This window comes from Grus americana, chromosome 2 (genome assembly GCF_028858705.1).
Source record: "Grus americana isolate bGruAme1 chromosome 2, bGruAme1.mat, whole genome shotgun sequence".
NCBI classification, from domain to species: domain Eukaryota; kingdom Metazoa; phylum Chordata; class Aves; order Gruiformes; family Gruidae; genus Grus; species Grus americana.
In genome coordinates this window covers 141,908,267-141,925,792 of record NC_072853.1, presented here as the reverse complement: position 1 = coordinate 141,925,792, position 17,526 = coordinate 141,908,267, and the positions used below count along the sequence as shown (strand labels likewise).

Genomic DNA, 17,526 nt, shown 5'->3' with positions numbered 1-17,526 from the left:
TGTCGATAAGAGCTGGAATTCCTGCAGTTGGAGCAAGATTTATCCAGTACCGTACGAATAAAATCAGCATCTAATATGCACATTCTGATTTAGACTAACATAACTATATTGTCATTTCTGCACCTAAGGACTTGGTCTGTCACGTTCAGGGAAGGTAGATGGCAATACTCTGAAGGAGCAAGCTTAAACCTTACATTGCTTAGAAATGTAACAAACGTCCACTGTGTATGAGTGACTGATTTATCAGGAAAGGGTGGGAAACACAGGCAACCGCAGAGATTGAAAACATTGATCAAAAGCGGTGGCACAACTGTACCGGCACAGGGCGGTACGGAGCCACCAGAGCTGCGCTGTCCCTGTCTGCCTCACCGCTGCATCCAGCCGCGCTGGTGATGCGCTGCTTATTTTGTGCTATCTCATCTTCCCTCTCCTCACATTCCACCCTTTCGGCAGATTTTTCCACGTGCTTTATTTTGGCATTGCTTCTAATTTAGTTCTTCAGAGCAGGAATAGTCTTATTCCTAAGCTGCTTGATGGCTGTTCAACCAGTACAGCTTCTGCTGAATGTGTTCCTGTTCCTTCATACATAAGTATTTTGATCCAAAAGGACCGGCATTTTAGAGCAATTGCAAAACTGGACATCCTTTCGCACTTTGGCTGTTTGCCTATCCTAACCCCCCCGTCACTTTATTTGATACATATTTAATATATAGGAAACAATGTCATATAAAGGAACCATCTCACATACACCAGCTCAGCTCTGCACAAATTTCACTTCGGCAGGCAAGGCAAAAGTTGCTGGGAAGAGCCTGATGAGGATGTCTCATCTTCGGCCAACCGCTGTCGGAGTTCAGCGCCGGCCAGCCCTGCCAGGGAGCACGGCCAAGCAGCAGGCAGCCGGGCATGAGAGAGGGTAGGAGAGACACAGCCGCCTGCGGGGCTTTTTCTATGGGCAATGAATTATTTTTGTCTCGCTGCTGTGAAGGAACAGTTGTCTTCAAAGAACTGCTTTCCACAGGCTTCATTTAAACCCATAGTCCATGCCTCACTTCGTCAGGAGGAAAGAAGTGGGAGAGATTCACATTTTAAGTTTGGTTGCAAAATCCCGCTGTTTTAAATACTGTCAGATACTACGACATCAAGCTGCAAAAAATATGCGAAGAATTTTCCACTAAGCATAGATAGGCAAGATTTGTTTTTCCCATGCCTTGAAAATACTGACCACCTGATTTTAATTTCTGCCTGTGTACATGCATCCTGCGTGCAACACTCATGCCCTTCAAATCAAAGAGAACCTATAAGCGTCGTATCTGGGTAAAGATGGTATTTGTTTTAACTGTTTTGCAAAATAACTGCATATTGTGTATACTTTTTATAGGACAACAAACTATTAATTGTATTATCTTTGTAACTATTTTTGAGATTATTCTTCAATTTAAAACATCCTGAATTCAACAGCTAACATCCTAACATCAATAGCTAATCCAACCCTGAGCTTCTGGACATCCCAATAAATACACTGATAGCAGGTGTTGGAACAATGTGCAGAAATGAAGGAAACAGATCCCTGGAGCTGAAGGTGGAAACAGCATGAAAGTCAAAACGAAACCCATGGAAGAATAGGCTAAGCTTTTGCCATAAAGTCTTCAGACATGAAGTGCCATGAGAACAAAATTCAGGACTGTTGCCATCAACCTTTGGTTTCGTAACACGTGTGTACCTTAAAGCTTAAGCACCTCACTTGAGCCGTATTTCTAAATTATACTTGTTTTACTGAAAACAAAACCAGAAGGCCTAGACTCTCAAAGATACACGGGTTCCCAGCTCCTGGGAATTTCACTTTCAGGGAGCTGGGAGTTTTATCTAGCGGAGGGTGTCCCTGCCCATGGCAGGGGGGTTGGAACTAGATGATCTTTAAGGTCCCTTCCAACCCAAACCGTTCTATGATTCTGTGATTCTATGATTCTATGTCTAAATGCCTTTGAGGATCTGGGACTATTTTTCTAGCAAATGAGCACAAAATTGAAATAACACAACAAAGAACAAGAGGAGGATTCCAAACTACTGGTACTAAGAAAGTTTCAGTTAACCAGTCACAGGGATGAATTTACAGAGAGAACTTTTCTCAAAAGATCATAGAATCAAGATGATTTACAGCTGAGCACCTGGAGAAAACAGTTTGCACCTGGCACAACTAAAGAGCTTTTTTCCTACTGAGAAATAAAGCAAGAAGCATGGGGAAGATTTATGCAATCTCCACACTCAGAGTCAGCATCCTGGAAGAAAAAAATCAGATAAAATATAGCAATGGCTCAAGCAGGCAGAAAGATGTACAGCAGTGAAAAAAATTCAATATTAATATTAGCGAAAGGATGTGTGATACGAATAAGTAAGAGGGCTGTGCTTAATCCAGCTTGGGAACTGAGCGCTGCCAAGAAGAAACAAGGGATATATACTTGGCAACGCAAGGGATATAGAAGGCAAAACTGCCCACAGCGTCGGCAGCAGCGTGGCAGACTTGGCCTGATGCTGCAGATGCTGTAAGGGCCACAGCAAAGCGAGGGGATTGTGATCACTACTGCGACAGCATTTTTACAAGCGTGCACTGTTCAGAAGAGATGAAAGTGTGGGATTAACTCAAGGATCTGGTTTTTGCCTCAGGCCCACAGATGTGATGTTCAGTACATTTCCCCGCTTCAGAGCAGGGCATATTTCTCACAGAGCCTGCGTTACTGCTCCTTATCAACCCGCTTCAGCCAGCTACCTGCTGCGGGAAGGCAAGGGCAGAGCTGAAACCTCGCTGGCCGAGCGTGCCGGTGCACGGCTGGAAGGCTCAGAGCTGCAGGGTGCAGCCAATGTTTCAAGGTCCCCTCTGTAAATGTGGGGCGGGGGGGAAGAACATTTATAACAACTCTGCTAAAGCTGCAGGTAGGTGACTCTGCATCTATTACTGCTCTCCATACCCACCCCCACCACGCTGCCTTTGGGACAGGGTTGCTGCAAGAACAGGCTGGCTGCCAGGGAGCTGCCAGGCTTTTCTGTATTGCAGCTAGGAACGACTCCACCGCTCCGGTTGCATCACCACTGTTCTTTTGGAGTATTTCTCCTTTTGCTGGCTGTCTGCCTGCCCCAGCGTAGAGTTCAGGACGTCGGGTTTCACCTCCAAAACTCTGCTCGAGCTGTTCCCAGCACTGCTGTGGGTTACGTAGCTGGCAATAGATCGTTGCTCTGCATCGGCAAGTGCCGGTGGAGGGGCCCCAGCTCCTGCAGGAGCATGTCGTGCGGAGTGGGAGGAAAGCTTGGGGGCAGGAGTTGTCTCCCCGCTAAAAATGCGCCTTTGCATTAACAGGGTAATTTAGACAATTGATCCTAAATGTGGAAACTAGGTTTTCTTAGTGGATACCATGGGTGAGTGCACAGTGCCCATCACAGTGGCCTCAAGTCTAACCTATAAATGTCATAAATACTAGTACTGTTATTTATATTAAACAAGTGATGAGCTATTGTTTCACAGTGAGATGTTCAGAATACTTGGCAGCCTTGGGGCTTGGATGGCATCAGTTTTGACTTTCAAAATCAAACTGCCACCTTGTGGTATAGTGGGGGAGAAGTCTGTAGGAAATTGGATAGCAAAAATTTAGATATGGAGCAAAAACTGGTCCCTTTGCCCCACCAATGACTTAGAACATTTATGTATTCTTAAATATATTTTTTACTAGACTTGAGGTAAACCAATAAAAAATCTTATGTTATGCTTTAAAACAACCTAACTTTTTGTGATTGTTTGTCAATGTAAAACATAAAACCATTTACTCATTCTTGTATGTAATTGTAGTGAAACCATCAGTGCATTCATATGAGTAGGTTTTTCAAGATTAGACTATAAAGGCTATAGGTATCTATAATAGTTTCCTTTCTCTCTCTTTAAAGTTCATTAAGGTTAAGAAAAAATTTTGAAGAGTCAGGGCAGGGCCAAACAAATTGCTGAAGGTGAGCAAGTTGCAGTACATCATCTGCTCTGAGGTGCAGTCCCTGTGCATCCTCTTGGACCATGATTGATGTCAGGTAATTTTAATAGTCTTTCTCTTTCACTGTGGGCCAAGCCATCACAAATTACTTCACCTTGTTTGCCAACCAAGAGCAAGCACGATGGATCGGCAGATGTGCAGTAATCTGTTACAGCAACGTGCTTGTGCATCTCAACCTTCAAGCAGCAGACCAGCATGGAGATGTACTGGCACAATCCTTTTTGGCTAGATTGAATGCCCTTGTGTCATCTAATACTATTTATGAAAGATGATAGATGAAAACCTAGTCCATTGCAAATCAAAAAGTGTAGCCAAGGTGAACAATTGACTGCAGCCACGTATCAGTGCTTTGTGCATACATGACTTTTAAGGAATGTAGTGGCTTAAAAGAAAAGGTGCAGGTAACAAGAAGCCCGTAAGATCTGGAGTTCACATCTTGTCCCTCTGCTCATGCCAGACAAGCATTAACACTTTTTTTTAAAGCATGAAGTGGATTCATCCACTACTGCAAGTAACAAAGTAAGAGGGAAGCAGTCGTGCAGGAGGGAATGTAAAGGTACGGAGAGCCTGATGCTGCCTCTCCTCTTAAGTAAGCCTAGAAAAAGACCCAGATGAGCTGCCTGGAACCTATAGCACCAGGGCAAGCCATTTTCCTTCCCACTGTGTCTATTACAAAGTGCAACGCCTCAAGGAAGCAGTTTTTATAAATTATTCTTCATCCAAATGTACATAGGTAGAAGGAACTCACGAATTTCACAGTTCTCCATGAAACTGCTGTCCTGGAACACCTATGTTGAGCACTGGCTCTAGGACAGAGCTAGTGAGCATTCCCATGGGCGGGGGTCCTGCAGATCCTCATGGAGCTGCCCGAGGAGCCTGGCCCCTGGACACCCTACGAGCACAGAGGCTGCTCAGACTTCCAGTATCACCTGGCTCACATTTCCCCATCAGCCCACTTGGTAGCTAAACTCCCAGGAAGGATAAACAGGAACATTTCTTCTTAGTGGTTGTGGTGACATCCACTTTGCTGGGTGATTTAAATCAAAGGTGGATAGTCTCCTTCTGGCCATGGTCTCATCCAGCAGCCCAAGTGGGTGCAGGTGTGAACCACTTTTACATGATGTATGGCAGCAGCTCATGCTGGCCATGTGTGGGTTTGCACCATCACGGTCTGCTGTCACTACAGGGACAGGACCGGCAAAGAGAGAAGGAAAAGGGAGGGAGGAGAAAGTGTTCAGTGGGTGGTGGGGTTGTGAGGGAGAAGGTCTGAATTTAGATGAAGGGTGGGCAGGGGAAGGAGAGAGCCTGTGGACCCACACAGCCTTTTGTGCTTGCACCCAAGTTAATTCACAAGTAAGCCCCCTGCGGTATGTGAGAACCTCCCACCCCATAACATGGCTGTACAGCTCTGCAGCCCCCTCATCCCACCGTTTCTCCTTCCTAGGAGCACTGTGGCCCCTGAGCAAACTAGGGATATCTTGCTGCTCGGGGTATTAGACAGGAGACCAGGCTAGATCAGCACAATGATCCCTGGGAGCTCTACAGATCAGGGTATCTGTGAGACCTGCGGGACAGGGGGGGCTTGTGGAGGCCTGCCTAATGGCTGGAGGAATGAAAGCAGGACAACATACTGAGTGTTGTCCTGGGGAAGAGTGGGCTACCTCCCACAGGAAGAGTGCCTTGGGGATTTTATGTTTTTTCTGAAATTCACTAGTTAAAAGGCATCTGCAGACAGAGCATCACACCCGATTGCAGTCAATAAATCAGCAATGGCAACTATGAAAGGAAATGTGTTTCTCCTGCTGAGAAACAACACCTGGGATTAGCGTCTTTTAACGTAAGGAGCAGAGGGTAACCGTGTGGTTAATGAAGCTTAATGTGTATAAAGCCCATGGAGATAATCCTTATTTTGGGGTTATTGTTAGTGTGTCTGCCCTTGCTTTCATAAGAGTGTGGTGATATCTAAGAGTGGCATTTCGATGCCTGAAATGCTCCTCATATAAATAGAACAAGCAGATCAGCATGACTGAGTGATAAAATTACCTTCTGGTCTTCAGGAGCTTCAGCATGCAACTGTGCTATAGGGACCGCAGCGTACCCCTCTTCACAGCACAAACAAATACATTTGGAAATGGATCTAGAGGAAACATACAAAGAAGGAGAGAATACAGAGGGGAAAATGACTCGAGCTGCAGCTGCAAAATTGGTGAAAAAGGCTTTTCTCGAAGCCCTGAAGTCCAATGACTTTGAAACACTAGAAGAGCTCTTGAGCCAAAAGAAAATAGATGTGGACACGGTGTTTGAAGTAGAAGATGAAAACCTGATTCTGGCATCCTACAAACAAGGTAACTGTGGCAGCATTCACCAGCCAGGAAGTAGGTGGGTTTGAGTGATTTTCAAGAATCTGTGGCCTTTTGTCTCTTCCGAAGCTGCAGCGTAAGCTGACTCATCGCAGTAACCTCTCAGTAGGTTTGTAGGGCCGCGGTGACCGCAGGAGGGGAGCTTGTCAGCTGTGTCTGCTGGGCTTGAGACCAGCCTGGGCCTCCGTGCTGCCGAGGCAGCTGCTGCAGCTTCAGGGGAGTCCAGAGAGAGGAGTCCTTTGCCATTTCCTCGCAGAGAACTCGGGTGCAAAGCCCAGAATAGACACGTGCAGGCTAAGTGTGGTATATACATTTCTTGCGTGTGCCCAGTCACATATACAGACCATTTAGAAACATAAAATATTAAATGTCTTCCATTTTCAATTTACAGTAGTAGTACAGTGAATTCTCCCGAGCTCAGGAGAGCTAAGGAAATCCTGCGGAACTTGGATGTTGCTGGATGGGAGGAGATTTATTTGTCAAACTGACAGAAAGTGAGGATGTGCTAGTTTATCAAAACAGATAAATCATCTGGAAAGACACAGCCAGAAAAGACTTCTGTTTTGGAGTGTAGAAAACCCAAACCAGTTCTCAGCCAGACACTGGTTGAGTTCCCAAAAACTTACAACCTAAAGCAATAAAACAAGTTTGCTCTCTGCTAAAATCAACATACTTCATGACCTACCTGCTAACAGACTCTTTGTGTGTATCTAGAAAACAGTAATGATCAGCCTTTGCCGCAAGTTAATCATATGTGGAGACAAACACCTCAGTCTCAGCAGCACAGCAAATGCCCTTTCATTTCTGCGGGATAAAGAAGGGACAACATCCCACCTCTTCTCCTTTTCTGTATTTACCTCTTAGGTAATGATTGGCTCCCGTTCTTTTGATTTCATTAGGGTGAGGATGATGCAGTCATGCCGTATTTCCTTTGGGGACAGCGTCTGACCTAACCCACACAGCGATGAATGTGTCTTAAAATACCTTTTGTTCTGGCCTCAGCAGGCTGAGATGCATTCTGGTTGTGGTTTGAGATTGCAGGATTAATGCATAGATTTTTAATTGTAGATTATTTGACTGCAAGCATTAACTTGTCTCTTGGAGAAGTCTCTCCTTTCCCAGAAAGCTAGAGAGGTAAATGCACCCTATGGCCTAAATCTCAGCAGTGTATTCACTTTGTCTGAAAGGCAGGAGGCACTCTATCAACTCTCATGCAAATTTTACTGGTATTCTGAATCCCAGATAACTGTGATATGAGAGGGGGATTTCCTTGAGAAGGGAGAGGGGAGGAAAATTAAGCTCCACCATCCCATCGTTCAGACAGCCTGAGCTTTGCCATAGCCCTAAGTGATGAAGTGGAAAGGAGATGCCACGGGTGACAGAGTGGCTTTGCTTCTTCTCTTCCAAAGAGGCTGCGAGCTGCCAAGGACACAGACCTTGCGTGCACCATGGCTTTTTCATGTTTCTGACCAAAGAAACAAGGAAGCTGAATGAGGCCTCCCATGAAGCCCACATCTGCTTCCTGCTCAGTGCCTGGTCCTGTCCCTTTGGGCTCAGGGATGCCTATGGGTTTGGGCAGAGGACATGGGAGATGCTCCCTCAGGACGCCTGAGTACAGCTCACCTGCAGCAGCACAGGCAAAGGAAATAAATGGTGGTCTCAGGCAAGGAAACTGTGGCTATAGAAAGCGATAACTTGGCTTTTAAGGACGACTTTCCTGCTGTCGTCCATTTATTTGGCCATAAATGTGAGGCCCAGCTCTGTGTGGGAGAAGTCGGCAGCGCTCCACAACTTGCTGGTAACAAGGGGAAATACTTCAGACAGGAGGCAGATCTAAGAAATCTGCTCTGCTATATGCATAGACTCTGGGGTATAGCCCACCTACTTTGTGCCCATTTTGGGGGCATATGATGAAAAGGTTGTCTTGCTGAAGCTGCCAACGTAACCTGGATAGTCAGCAGATTGAGAGAGGGTTGAGCTGCTCTCACCCCGCTCAGGCACTCAGCTGCCTTCAAGCTGCCTGCTGCTGCCATTCACTGTGTGGGTTCCTCATTAAAAAATGAAGGTCTGAATTAATTTGACCTCATTATATATCTTTAGTATTTTTTTCTGAGTCTTCTACATGATAACAGTATTCAATCACGCATTTGTCCAAGGAATCAAAGCCAGAAAATTTTGTAGTTACAATCTAGCTGAGATGCAGCTGCTGTATCTAAAGAGAAAAGAGAAAAGAAGATGGTTTAGACTTCTCCTGTCCTTCTGCACATTATTATTGTGTTTTACTTTTTTTTAAACAAATGATTATAGTAATCACTTCTGAGACTGTCTCTGTGCAGTCATTAAGCATGTAGTCCTATTTTTGGAACAAATATTTAAGTGTTGTTTGGTCTTACACCTGTTTGTAAGTAAAAAAAACAAACAGAAAAACCAAAGCACATTGTGAAATTTTCAGAGAAAAATCCAAACATTTTGGACCCAAATTTCATGCTAAAGTGTCACTGCTTCTATTTGGCTCTTCAACCTAATTTACATCAGCATCCAAACTCCTCACGCCATGCTCCTCAGGGGCAGTAGTTGGCAGGAGGTCTGTGATGCAGCTGCAGCCCCATTGCCAGGGGTCATCTATGTGCAATGCATCACTGGAAGTCTGAATCCAGCTTCTTACGTGCAAGATCCTGCTATCTCCCACACAGAAATAGCAGGATGAAGTATCTGTCGAGTCACTGGCCTAAGTAAATGCTGCCTTCTTATTCCAACACCATCTTTGTTCAGCTATTGGCAGGCTGAAGATCCCATTTTCCCCATATTTCTTAGCTGGTGGCATTTCAAATGCTCTAAGCATTTTTATTTTTTTTGTTTAGTCTACACAGGTCACAAGAAAAACAAAAGCTGCCTTCAGAGTACATCTACATGGGAATTATCTCTCAAAAAGGCAGGCTATTCAGCACACATAGTAAAAGTGCTTAATGAAAATGAAGTTATGCTTGAAAGAACTTCGTGTGCACTAAGCTGTAGCTGGTGAAATTACAGTAAATTAAAGCAAAATTCCAACCCTTCCTTCCCCCTCAATTATTCTCAGTAGGTGGATAGTCCAAAGAAAAGTCTCTGCAAAGGATGGTAACATGATTTCACTTTGTATAGGGTACTGGCTGCCTAGCTACAAATTAAAAATATCCTGGGCAACTGGACTGCATCTTGCTGTCATGTATGGACATCTGGAGAGTCTTTCGGTCCTGCTCAATCACAAAGCTACAATCAACTGCCGGCCCAATGGAAAAGCTGCAATCCATGTAGCATGTGAAATGGCAAATGTCGAGTGTCTCAAGATCCTTTGCAACCATGGAGCTAAGCTGAACTGCTTTTCAATGAGTGGGCAGGCGCCCTTGCACTTCTGTACGACACGAACCTCCATGCCTTGTGCCCAGCAGCTGGTTTGGAGAGGTAAGGTAAAGCTCTGGAGGGTCTCTCACGGCATGCCCAGAGATGGTGGTGGGCACGGTCTGTGGTTTCTCTTAGGAGGCAATTTGTCAAAGTACATGTGTAATTATCCCTTCCATCCACAGCTGACCCATGTCTTCATCTCAGATATCTTTTCTCCATCTCTTTCATCAGAGGAAGTTTTTCCCATTCTGATTCCTCCCCCATCTGTCCTTCCCTCGCCCTGGTCACCGGCCCTTACTCCAGGGTCATTTCCCATTTCAGTGCCTCCAGCCCACTTCCCAGTCAGTCCCGCAGCAAAAGGGCTCCTCTGAATCAGAGAGTTTCTATTTATCTGGGTTTTTTCTGTCTTCTTCGTCTAGGTTTACTATTGAGATGTTTTCAAATGAAAGTGCACCCCTCTCCTTTCTTGTTCAAATTTCCTTGATCTCAGTAAAATTCTTCCAACCACTTGTTTTTTAAGACCTGGCCTTGAAAAACTGGACACAGTTTTTCATGCCGTCTCTTCACTTGTCAGCAGCATCTATGCTGCTGCATCTATGTAGGGATTGGGGAAAAAATTCTACTATATATGATTTATTTTTTTTCCCAAAGTAACATACATTATGCTGCTGGTCATCTGTAACAAATGAAGCTATGAATAGGCATAATTCCTGGATAAATATATTGGTGTTGCACGCTATTTCCTTAACACAAGGATGCTGACTCAGGACACAGTAAAAGACAGACATAAAAGGTACAGCAAAGTCAGACAGTTCAAGTCTTAAGTTGCAAACAGGCAGATTCCCCTATTTATTACATTGTGCCATGGCACATACAAATGCTTTGGGGGTTAATTTTGCTGCATGTGTTGTTATTGAAGGCTTTTTTCAAGATGCAGAGTCCAAGTGTGCTTTGTGGGCAAGGCAATCTGCAGTCCCGAATGAATAACCACATCGCTTTTCTTCTGCTGGAAAGATACATATTATTTTGTTTGGTAGAAAGGAAAATAAATGCTGCCAGTTGTATCCTGCCCAAAGCAAGCAGTCCTGACAGCAGGAGTTGAATTTGCTACCATGGAAAAGCTTAAAAGTCAAATGTAGTCTTATAAAATGCAGCATAGGATGAATGCAAATGAAAGGATGTATTCTATAGGCTTTCTCCACCCACCCATCAGCAACAGAATAATAATACTTCACAAGCCACCCTTCATCCCAAGGCACTCGATAAACTCGAATCTCTGTATGAGCTAACCATCAAGACTCCAAACAGAATGGGAAAGGTCTGGAGCAAAATGTGGCAGGTGTGCACATTCACATAGCAGCACCACCCAACGGCTGAAGCCAGGGTTTCATTTAATGTCCCTGCACCAAGGTTTCGTACATGCCTCTCCCACCCTGCCATCTCCACTCAGTGGTTCACACTGGGTCAATTCGGGTAAATGCAGTTTAACCACTTTCTGGATTGGGCAACTGGCCAACCAAGCAAAATGGATCCCATGTTCATTTACCGTCTCCAAACTTAGATTGCCAATACTCCCGTGAACATCTAACATGACTAACACTTAATGTGGCTTAACAGCATTAGCACATGGTTTTTCCAGCCCAGAGGTAACCTCTGACTCCTCTTCCTCCCTGTCCTCCTGTGTAAGTTTGGCCACATAAGGGCTTTTGTGAGCCTGGAGAGAAGAGGGGTGGCCTCGCTCTCCCCCGAGCACATTATTGAGAGTTTGCCAAGGCCCCAGGTTCAAGCAGCCCCTGCCTACCCAGCTGGGGTAGTGAACATCAGCACCCTCCACCGCTGGAAGAAGCCCCTTGCCCCTCCAGCCTGCTGCCCCCGCTGCTGTTCCGCTTTGTTCTGGGCAGCGAGGTCTCGCCAACCTTCCCTCTTCTCTAATACGCAAGTGTTCGGTATTATTCCTACGGTCATTTGCATTTCTTTAGAGCAAATTGCCGGTAGCTGGAAAGCGGGAAGGTCCCGCTGCAGCAGCCGGCCGGCGCCGGGAGCCCCGCGGTGCTGTGCTGGGGGCTCGGCGCCCCGCGGCCCCGCCTGGCTGCTCAGTAGATGGTGCTGTTGGTTCAGGTGCCGCAGCCGCTCCGCGCCGGGACAGCACTCCTCACCAGGCCCCTTGACAGCTTGAAATCAGGATCCAGACCCGCAGCTGGGGATTATGGCAATGTTTGGGGTTTTTTTTTTTTTTTTCTTTATGTCATCTGTGGATCTATCATAAAACGTCCTTTCTTCCAGGCTCGCAGTTAATGAGGTGCTGCAGGAAGCGTTCTCAGGGTATAGATTTGAGCAGAGCTGTTCTCGGGAGTAGGAGTAAAGCTCTCTTTTTTCCTTCAGTTCTTAATTTATAGGAAAAAGCATTTTACACAGAGATTTGGACCTGCGTGCTGCTCCAAAATAGTGTTCAGATAAGGTCTTTTGCCAGCTCGGGGCCAAGCTATCACATCTGAAGCTGGATCTAAGAGCCTGAAGTTTCTAAGGGTTTCCTGGAGGCTTAAGAAATGGAGAATCCATATCCCTAGCTAATTGCATTTCCATGTGTGTCTTTCATGCCAGTTGCCCACCCTCACCTTCCCCCTGGGTATCGGGGCTCAAGCAGAGAGATGGACAAACCAGGATTTAGTTGCCTTCATTTTTTCCCATCATCTTTCTTTGGCAGGAGCAAATGTGAACATAAAAACAAACAACCAAGATGAAGAGACCCCTCTGCACATCGTTGCACGTTTGGGTATCCCTGAGCTTGTGGCCTTTTACGTGGAACAAGGAGCACAGGTTGATGCTCTCAATGCCTACATGGAGACTCCCTTGGCCTGTGCAGCCTATTGGGCCCTTCACTATAAGGATCAGATATATAGCCCAGAGCACCACCTCGTCTGTCGGATGCTCTTAGACTATAAAGCTGAAGTGAACACTCGTGATGAGGATTTCAAATCACCGCTCCACAAAGCTGCCTGGAACTGTGATCACGTCCTGCTGAATATGCTACTGGAGGCAGGAGCAGAAGCAAACATCATGGATGTCAATGGCTGTGCCCCGCTACAGTATATCATAAAAGTGACATCTGTGCGGCCAGCTGCCCAGCCTGACATCTGCTACCAGCTGCTACTGAATCATGGAGCAGCCAGGATATATCCGCTGCAATTCCACAAGGTTAAGGATACCTTTCTACAGTAGGGATATGGAGAGCGGTGATATCTTGAACAGGAATGGGATGAGAGATCCAAACTTCAGGGTTTGGTGGTAGCTGGATTTGCTGGAGTCTTGTAAACTGTGGGCCCAGAATGCGCAAAACCTTGTGAGCTGCCCTCCTGTAAGAGTGGTATCATTTAACTGAAGTGAAATTACAGTTGCTAATGCCAAAAACCAGACTCAGATCCCATTTTTGTTCTTAACCAACCTGAAACCCCGAATTCTAAATGCTAGTTCAAGCCTGATTTTTCAGAGCTGATTCACTTTCTCATTTCAGAAAACCTACATGCCTTTGTCAAACCTGGCTCCATAGAGGTTTAACTAGGTTATATGAAATGCATATTTGTGGCCCCTACCAAAGTTTGGAAATCAGACCAGTTGATTCAGTTTGTCACTTCTGACCTTTAAAAATCTATTCAAATCTATTCCAAATGAAATGGATCTCAGTAAAGTTTTGGCTGATTCCCAAGAAATGTGAACAATTAAGGGGAAACGTTGGGCCTGGGCTCATAGATGATAAAAAACCCCCAAACCCCAAAAATCCAACAAAACTAATTGTAGGATCCACCCCCTAAGAATTTCTAAAGGTCTGCAAAACCCAAGGCACTGAGAGAAGTAGATGACAGACTTCTTGTATCAGGTAACTAAGTAAGCTTGCTGCAGTCAGGTCTTATTCTCTCTCATCCAGTGCCCTGAGCAACTTTTTGCAGCTCCTCCACTGTATATAAAAAGTTGTTAACAAGCAAAGCAACCAGAAGCCTTTGAATACAATGCCAAACTTTTGGTTGTGCTCTCTTGCACCCAGGATGAGCTGGCCCTGCCTGTAACAGAACAACACTTGGTCTCCTAGAGTGTGTTTGAGAGCCAGGTCTGGGGTCTCTTCTTCCTGCCTCCACCTTTCTCCTGTTGCATGGAGGGAGTCTCCCTTCCAAACCACCATTTGCCATTGAAATATGTAGGATGATATTTATCCCAGAGGGATGTTCTGCAGTTTTGTTTGTGAAAGCCTGTCTCCTGTGTGGGACAAAATTGTGCATGGTACGGTGTGAATGCAAAGTGTTGTTCCATGCGTGTGAATGACAGTAGACTCTGTTTTTTTTCCTACTGAGCTAATGTTACTGGGCAGAGCAGTTATTTTCAACCCTTGTGTGGCTTGGAGGCCTTACTTCTGAGCTGTGTTAGCTCCCAGTCTTCCTTTAAATTTTCCTGTAACAATGCATTTTTGATTCATATGATGGGATTTTTTTCTGTTCCTGTGCTGCATGACCCAGAGCAAGGACTTAGTTCATGGCTTTGCCTGGTGTCGAGACACTCAACCTAGCTATGAACAGATTCAGATGATAAAGCTACCCCCATCAGCAAGCTACGCTGCTCTGGAGACCTAGGCCAGTATTTCTGTATGATGTTACACCGGGGTGTGCACAGCTAGCCTGGGATTTCTTGCGGTACTTGCACTGAGCAGCGTACACATGGCTCGTGCCTTTTGCATCTCCAACCTTACCCTCTCGTAACTCTTTGGCTGTGTCCATCTCAGATGCCATTGCATAGCACAAGGCATCCAGGTTAGCCCCAGCTTCTTGGCGCTACTCATGGTCTCTCTGCATCCTGCCTGCAGGTGCTACAAGCCTGTCATTCCCACCCCAGAGCTGTGGAGGTTGTCGTCAATACCTACGAACACATCAAATCAACATCTAAGTGGAAAGCAGCCATACCTGACGATGTCTTTGAGGTAAGCTCTTAATGAGTTGCAACGGAGTAAAATCCAAGCTCATTATTTGCATTCTCTGTATCTGGCCAAAGAAAGATGAGAACGCTTTTGAGAGAGAAGAACATCCCAGAGGATTTGGGATTTCCCCATTTAATATCACTCGACAAAAGACATATTTCTGAGAAATGTTCATTGCAACACCATCCTTTGGAGCAGCCCCTGTCAGGGGTGCTGCAGGAGCTGCTCAGCTGTCCCTGCACTCAGCAAGTGCAAAGATTCTGGCTGTGATGGGTCTCTCTTCAGACGTGTCAATGTGTATATTTATATTTTTTAAGTCAGCAAATGTTTTAAAAGTACTATGTTACATGTGAATGACTATATAGCTTTATGTTCTGTTGCATGGGTTGGGTTTCTGTGAGCAGGACTTGTTAGCTGCAAATACAAGGGAGAATTTAAATGAAAAATAAGAGATCAAAGAGGAAAAGATGTCAAAAGGCAAAACTGTGGGACAAATGATATGCTTTGACATAATTATCTCCTTACTTCAGAAATCTGCATAGTCCCAATATTCCAGTTTAAAAATAGTTTTTTATTAATAGTGGGCTTTTGCAGAATTTTCAAATCAGTGCTGAATTTAAGTGCACCAATATCTGCTATGCATTATCAGTGATGTTTAGGGAACCCCATCTGTATTATAACGCAGAGTTATATAGCCAGAGGAACTGAGAGACTAGCTGGTTTTTCAGGTCAGCTTTGTTCAGAAAAAAATTAAAAGAAACCATTTTAGGTGAACACAAAATTAAATGTTAAAGGTCCTTTTAATAATAATAGTAATAGTAATAATAAGCAGCTTTGCTGAGCTACGAGTGTGATTAGAGAGGAAATAGCTAATTCTTTTTCTCCAAACAAAAATTATAATCTGAAATATCACAACATCCTTATTTGGAAAAGTCTACAGTTGCTCTATTTCTTTGAGAATTGAGATTGTAATTTTTGTTGTCAAACTGTTTGCCAAATTTGACATGAAATTGAAGAAAAAAATGTTGTTGACACAAATCTGTACTTTTCAATACATAAAGCGTATCTGAAAAAAAGTGTAACCAGATCTGTCAAGTAGCAAGAATATAACGTAAGGTCAAGTCATGCATAGTCGCACGTATTTACCGTTTGCTTCTTTTATTTCAACATCATTTGTAAGCACCTGCACTTTTCTTCTCGTGGGGATGCAATTTTATTTATTCCAAAAGGCCACTGGGGCGATGAGCCAGACCAAAGGTACTTTGCTGTCGGCAGCCCCAGCTAACTCATCGGTAGCGCCGGCATTACGCTGCCTCGCTGCCCCGCGGTGAGGTTTAGGGGATTAACTTGTCCACATGCACTGATCCTGAGCCGGCTGCAGCGTCTGTTTGGATCAGGACTAATACCGCAGAAGAACCCCCACTTCAAACTGATGGATATAAGACATACCAAGCCTAAAGATTTCATCATGGGCTTTAACTTAACACTAAATATTTGAGGCAAGCGTAAGAATTTTGTGCAGGCACTTGGCTAAACCAAGTCCCCGGTGCTGGGTGTGCCTCCAAGGGACAGGACAGCTGGCTGTGCCTTTTACTTTGGTCTGCCAAGGGCTGCACGTGCGCAGGGGAAAGGGAGGGAAGGAAAAAAGCCTTATTGCCCTAAAACACGCTTGTGTTTTTTCGCAGCGGCACCAGGATTTCTATGACTCTTTGTTCACTGTGTGCAGCAATTCACCACGGTCACTCATGCATTTATGCAGATGTGCTATTCGGGCAATATTGTCAGAAAGGTGCCACCGAGGAGTCCCCTTGCTCTCCATCCCCTCGTCCATGAAGAAGTACTTGCTGCTGGAACCAGAAGGAATCATCTACTGAGCCGCAGCAGAGCCCCGGTGCCTCCCTTCCCGGATCCACGTGCCTCTGCGGAGTGCTGGAGATCCAGGCACAACCCGTACGCAGCCCTTCGCTTTTGTACGGTCCCAGGCCAGCCTGAAGCTGGGCTGGGATTTACCGGCTCTCCTCGGAGCCACTGTCTTTCCCTGCACTGAGGAATCGCGGCTGCAGGCTGCGGGTCACGCTGGAGGACGCAGAGCTGGAAAGCCCTCCCCCCTTCCAAACAAACACTTCCATGCTTTGTTCAGCCTAGCTTAAACGATGCTGCTGCCGCCTTTGGTATTTATTCCACTGCCTGCTAGAATGCGTTAGATTCAATCTGAACAACCTTTGGTACTGTTTCACTGTAATTTTCTTCAGCTGTCATTTTGGGAGTAAAAGAAAGGATACCATCAAAAAAAGAGGACATTTATTAGTGTCACAGAAATGCTTTCCCAGAAAGAAATGGGTGAACTGCTTTGAATCATGACCACGGACAGGATTTCAGTAGTTTCCGTATTTTCCTGTGGATTGAGTCTCAATTCAATGTTAGTTCACTGTTCACTATACCTGTCTGTATCTTATAAAGCTTTGTCATAATAATATCCTTTTTAATTGTAAGCATTTTTTCCATTATCAATCACAATATTGAAATCTGCAGCACTGATATTTCTGTACATTGCTATTCATGCCCAGGTAGCTTTTCACAGATGCTGTCTCTGTTTCTGCTCTCACTGTGACAGATGATAATTTCGTGTCCTAGTCTTGAGAAATGCAGGTGGAAGGGACCTCACCTGTAACCTGCCCAGCTGGGCTTATACCCATCCATATATCCCCCAGGATGGTGTTGGATGGGATCTGGGAAGAGTATGAATCCTTCCCTTCATTGACTATAAAAGGAACCTAGCCTGCTAACATGGACCATG

The 17,526-nt window shown here is 45.1% G+C and overlaps 1 protein-coding gene across 1 annotated transcript; it reads left to right on the top strand.

Annotated features, from left to right (window-relative positions):
* Window positions 1–2,795: 2,795 nt before the first annotated feature.
* On the top strand, window positions 2,796–17,079 carry ASB4 (ankyrin repeat and SOCS box containing 4). Its single transcript, XM_054816952.1, has 6 exons — window positions 2,796–2,928; window positions 6,086–6,373; window positions 9,530–9,829; window positions 12,474–12,964; window positions 14,619–14,732; window positions 16,415–17,079. The coding sequence occupies exons 1-6, from the start codon at window positions 2,856–2,858 to the stop codon at window positions 16,601–16,603; spliced, it is 1,455 nt and encodes a 484-aa protein (XP_054672927.1). The 5' UTR covers window positions 2,796–2,855; the 3' UTR covers window positions 16,604–17,079.
* The last annotated feature ends 447 nt before the right edge of the window (window positions 17,080–17,526 follow it).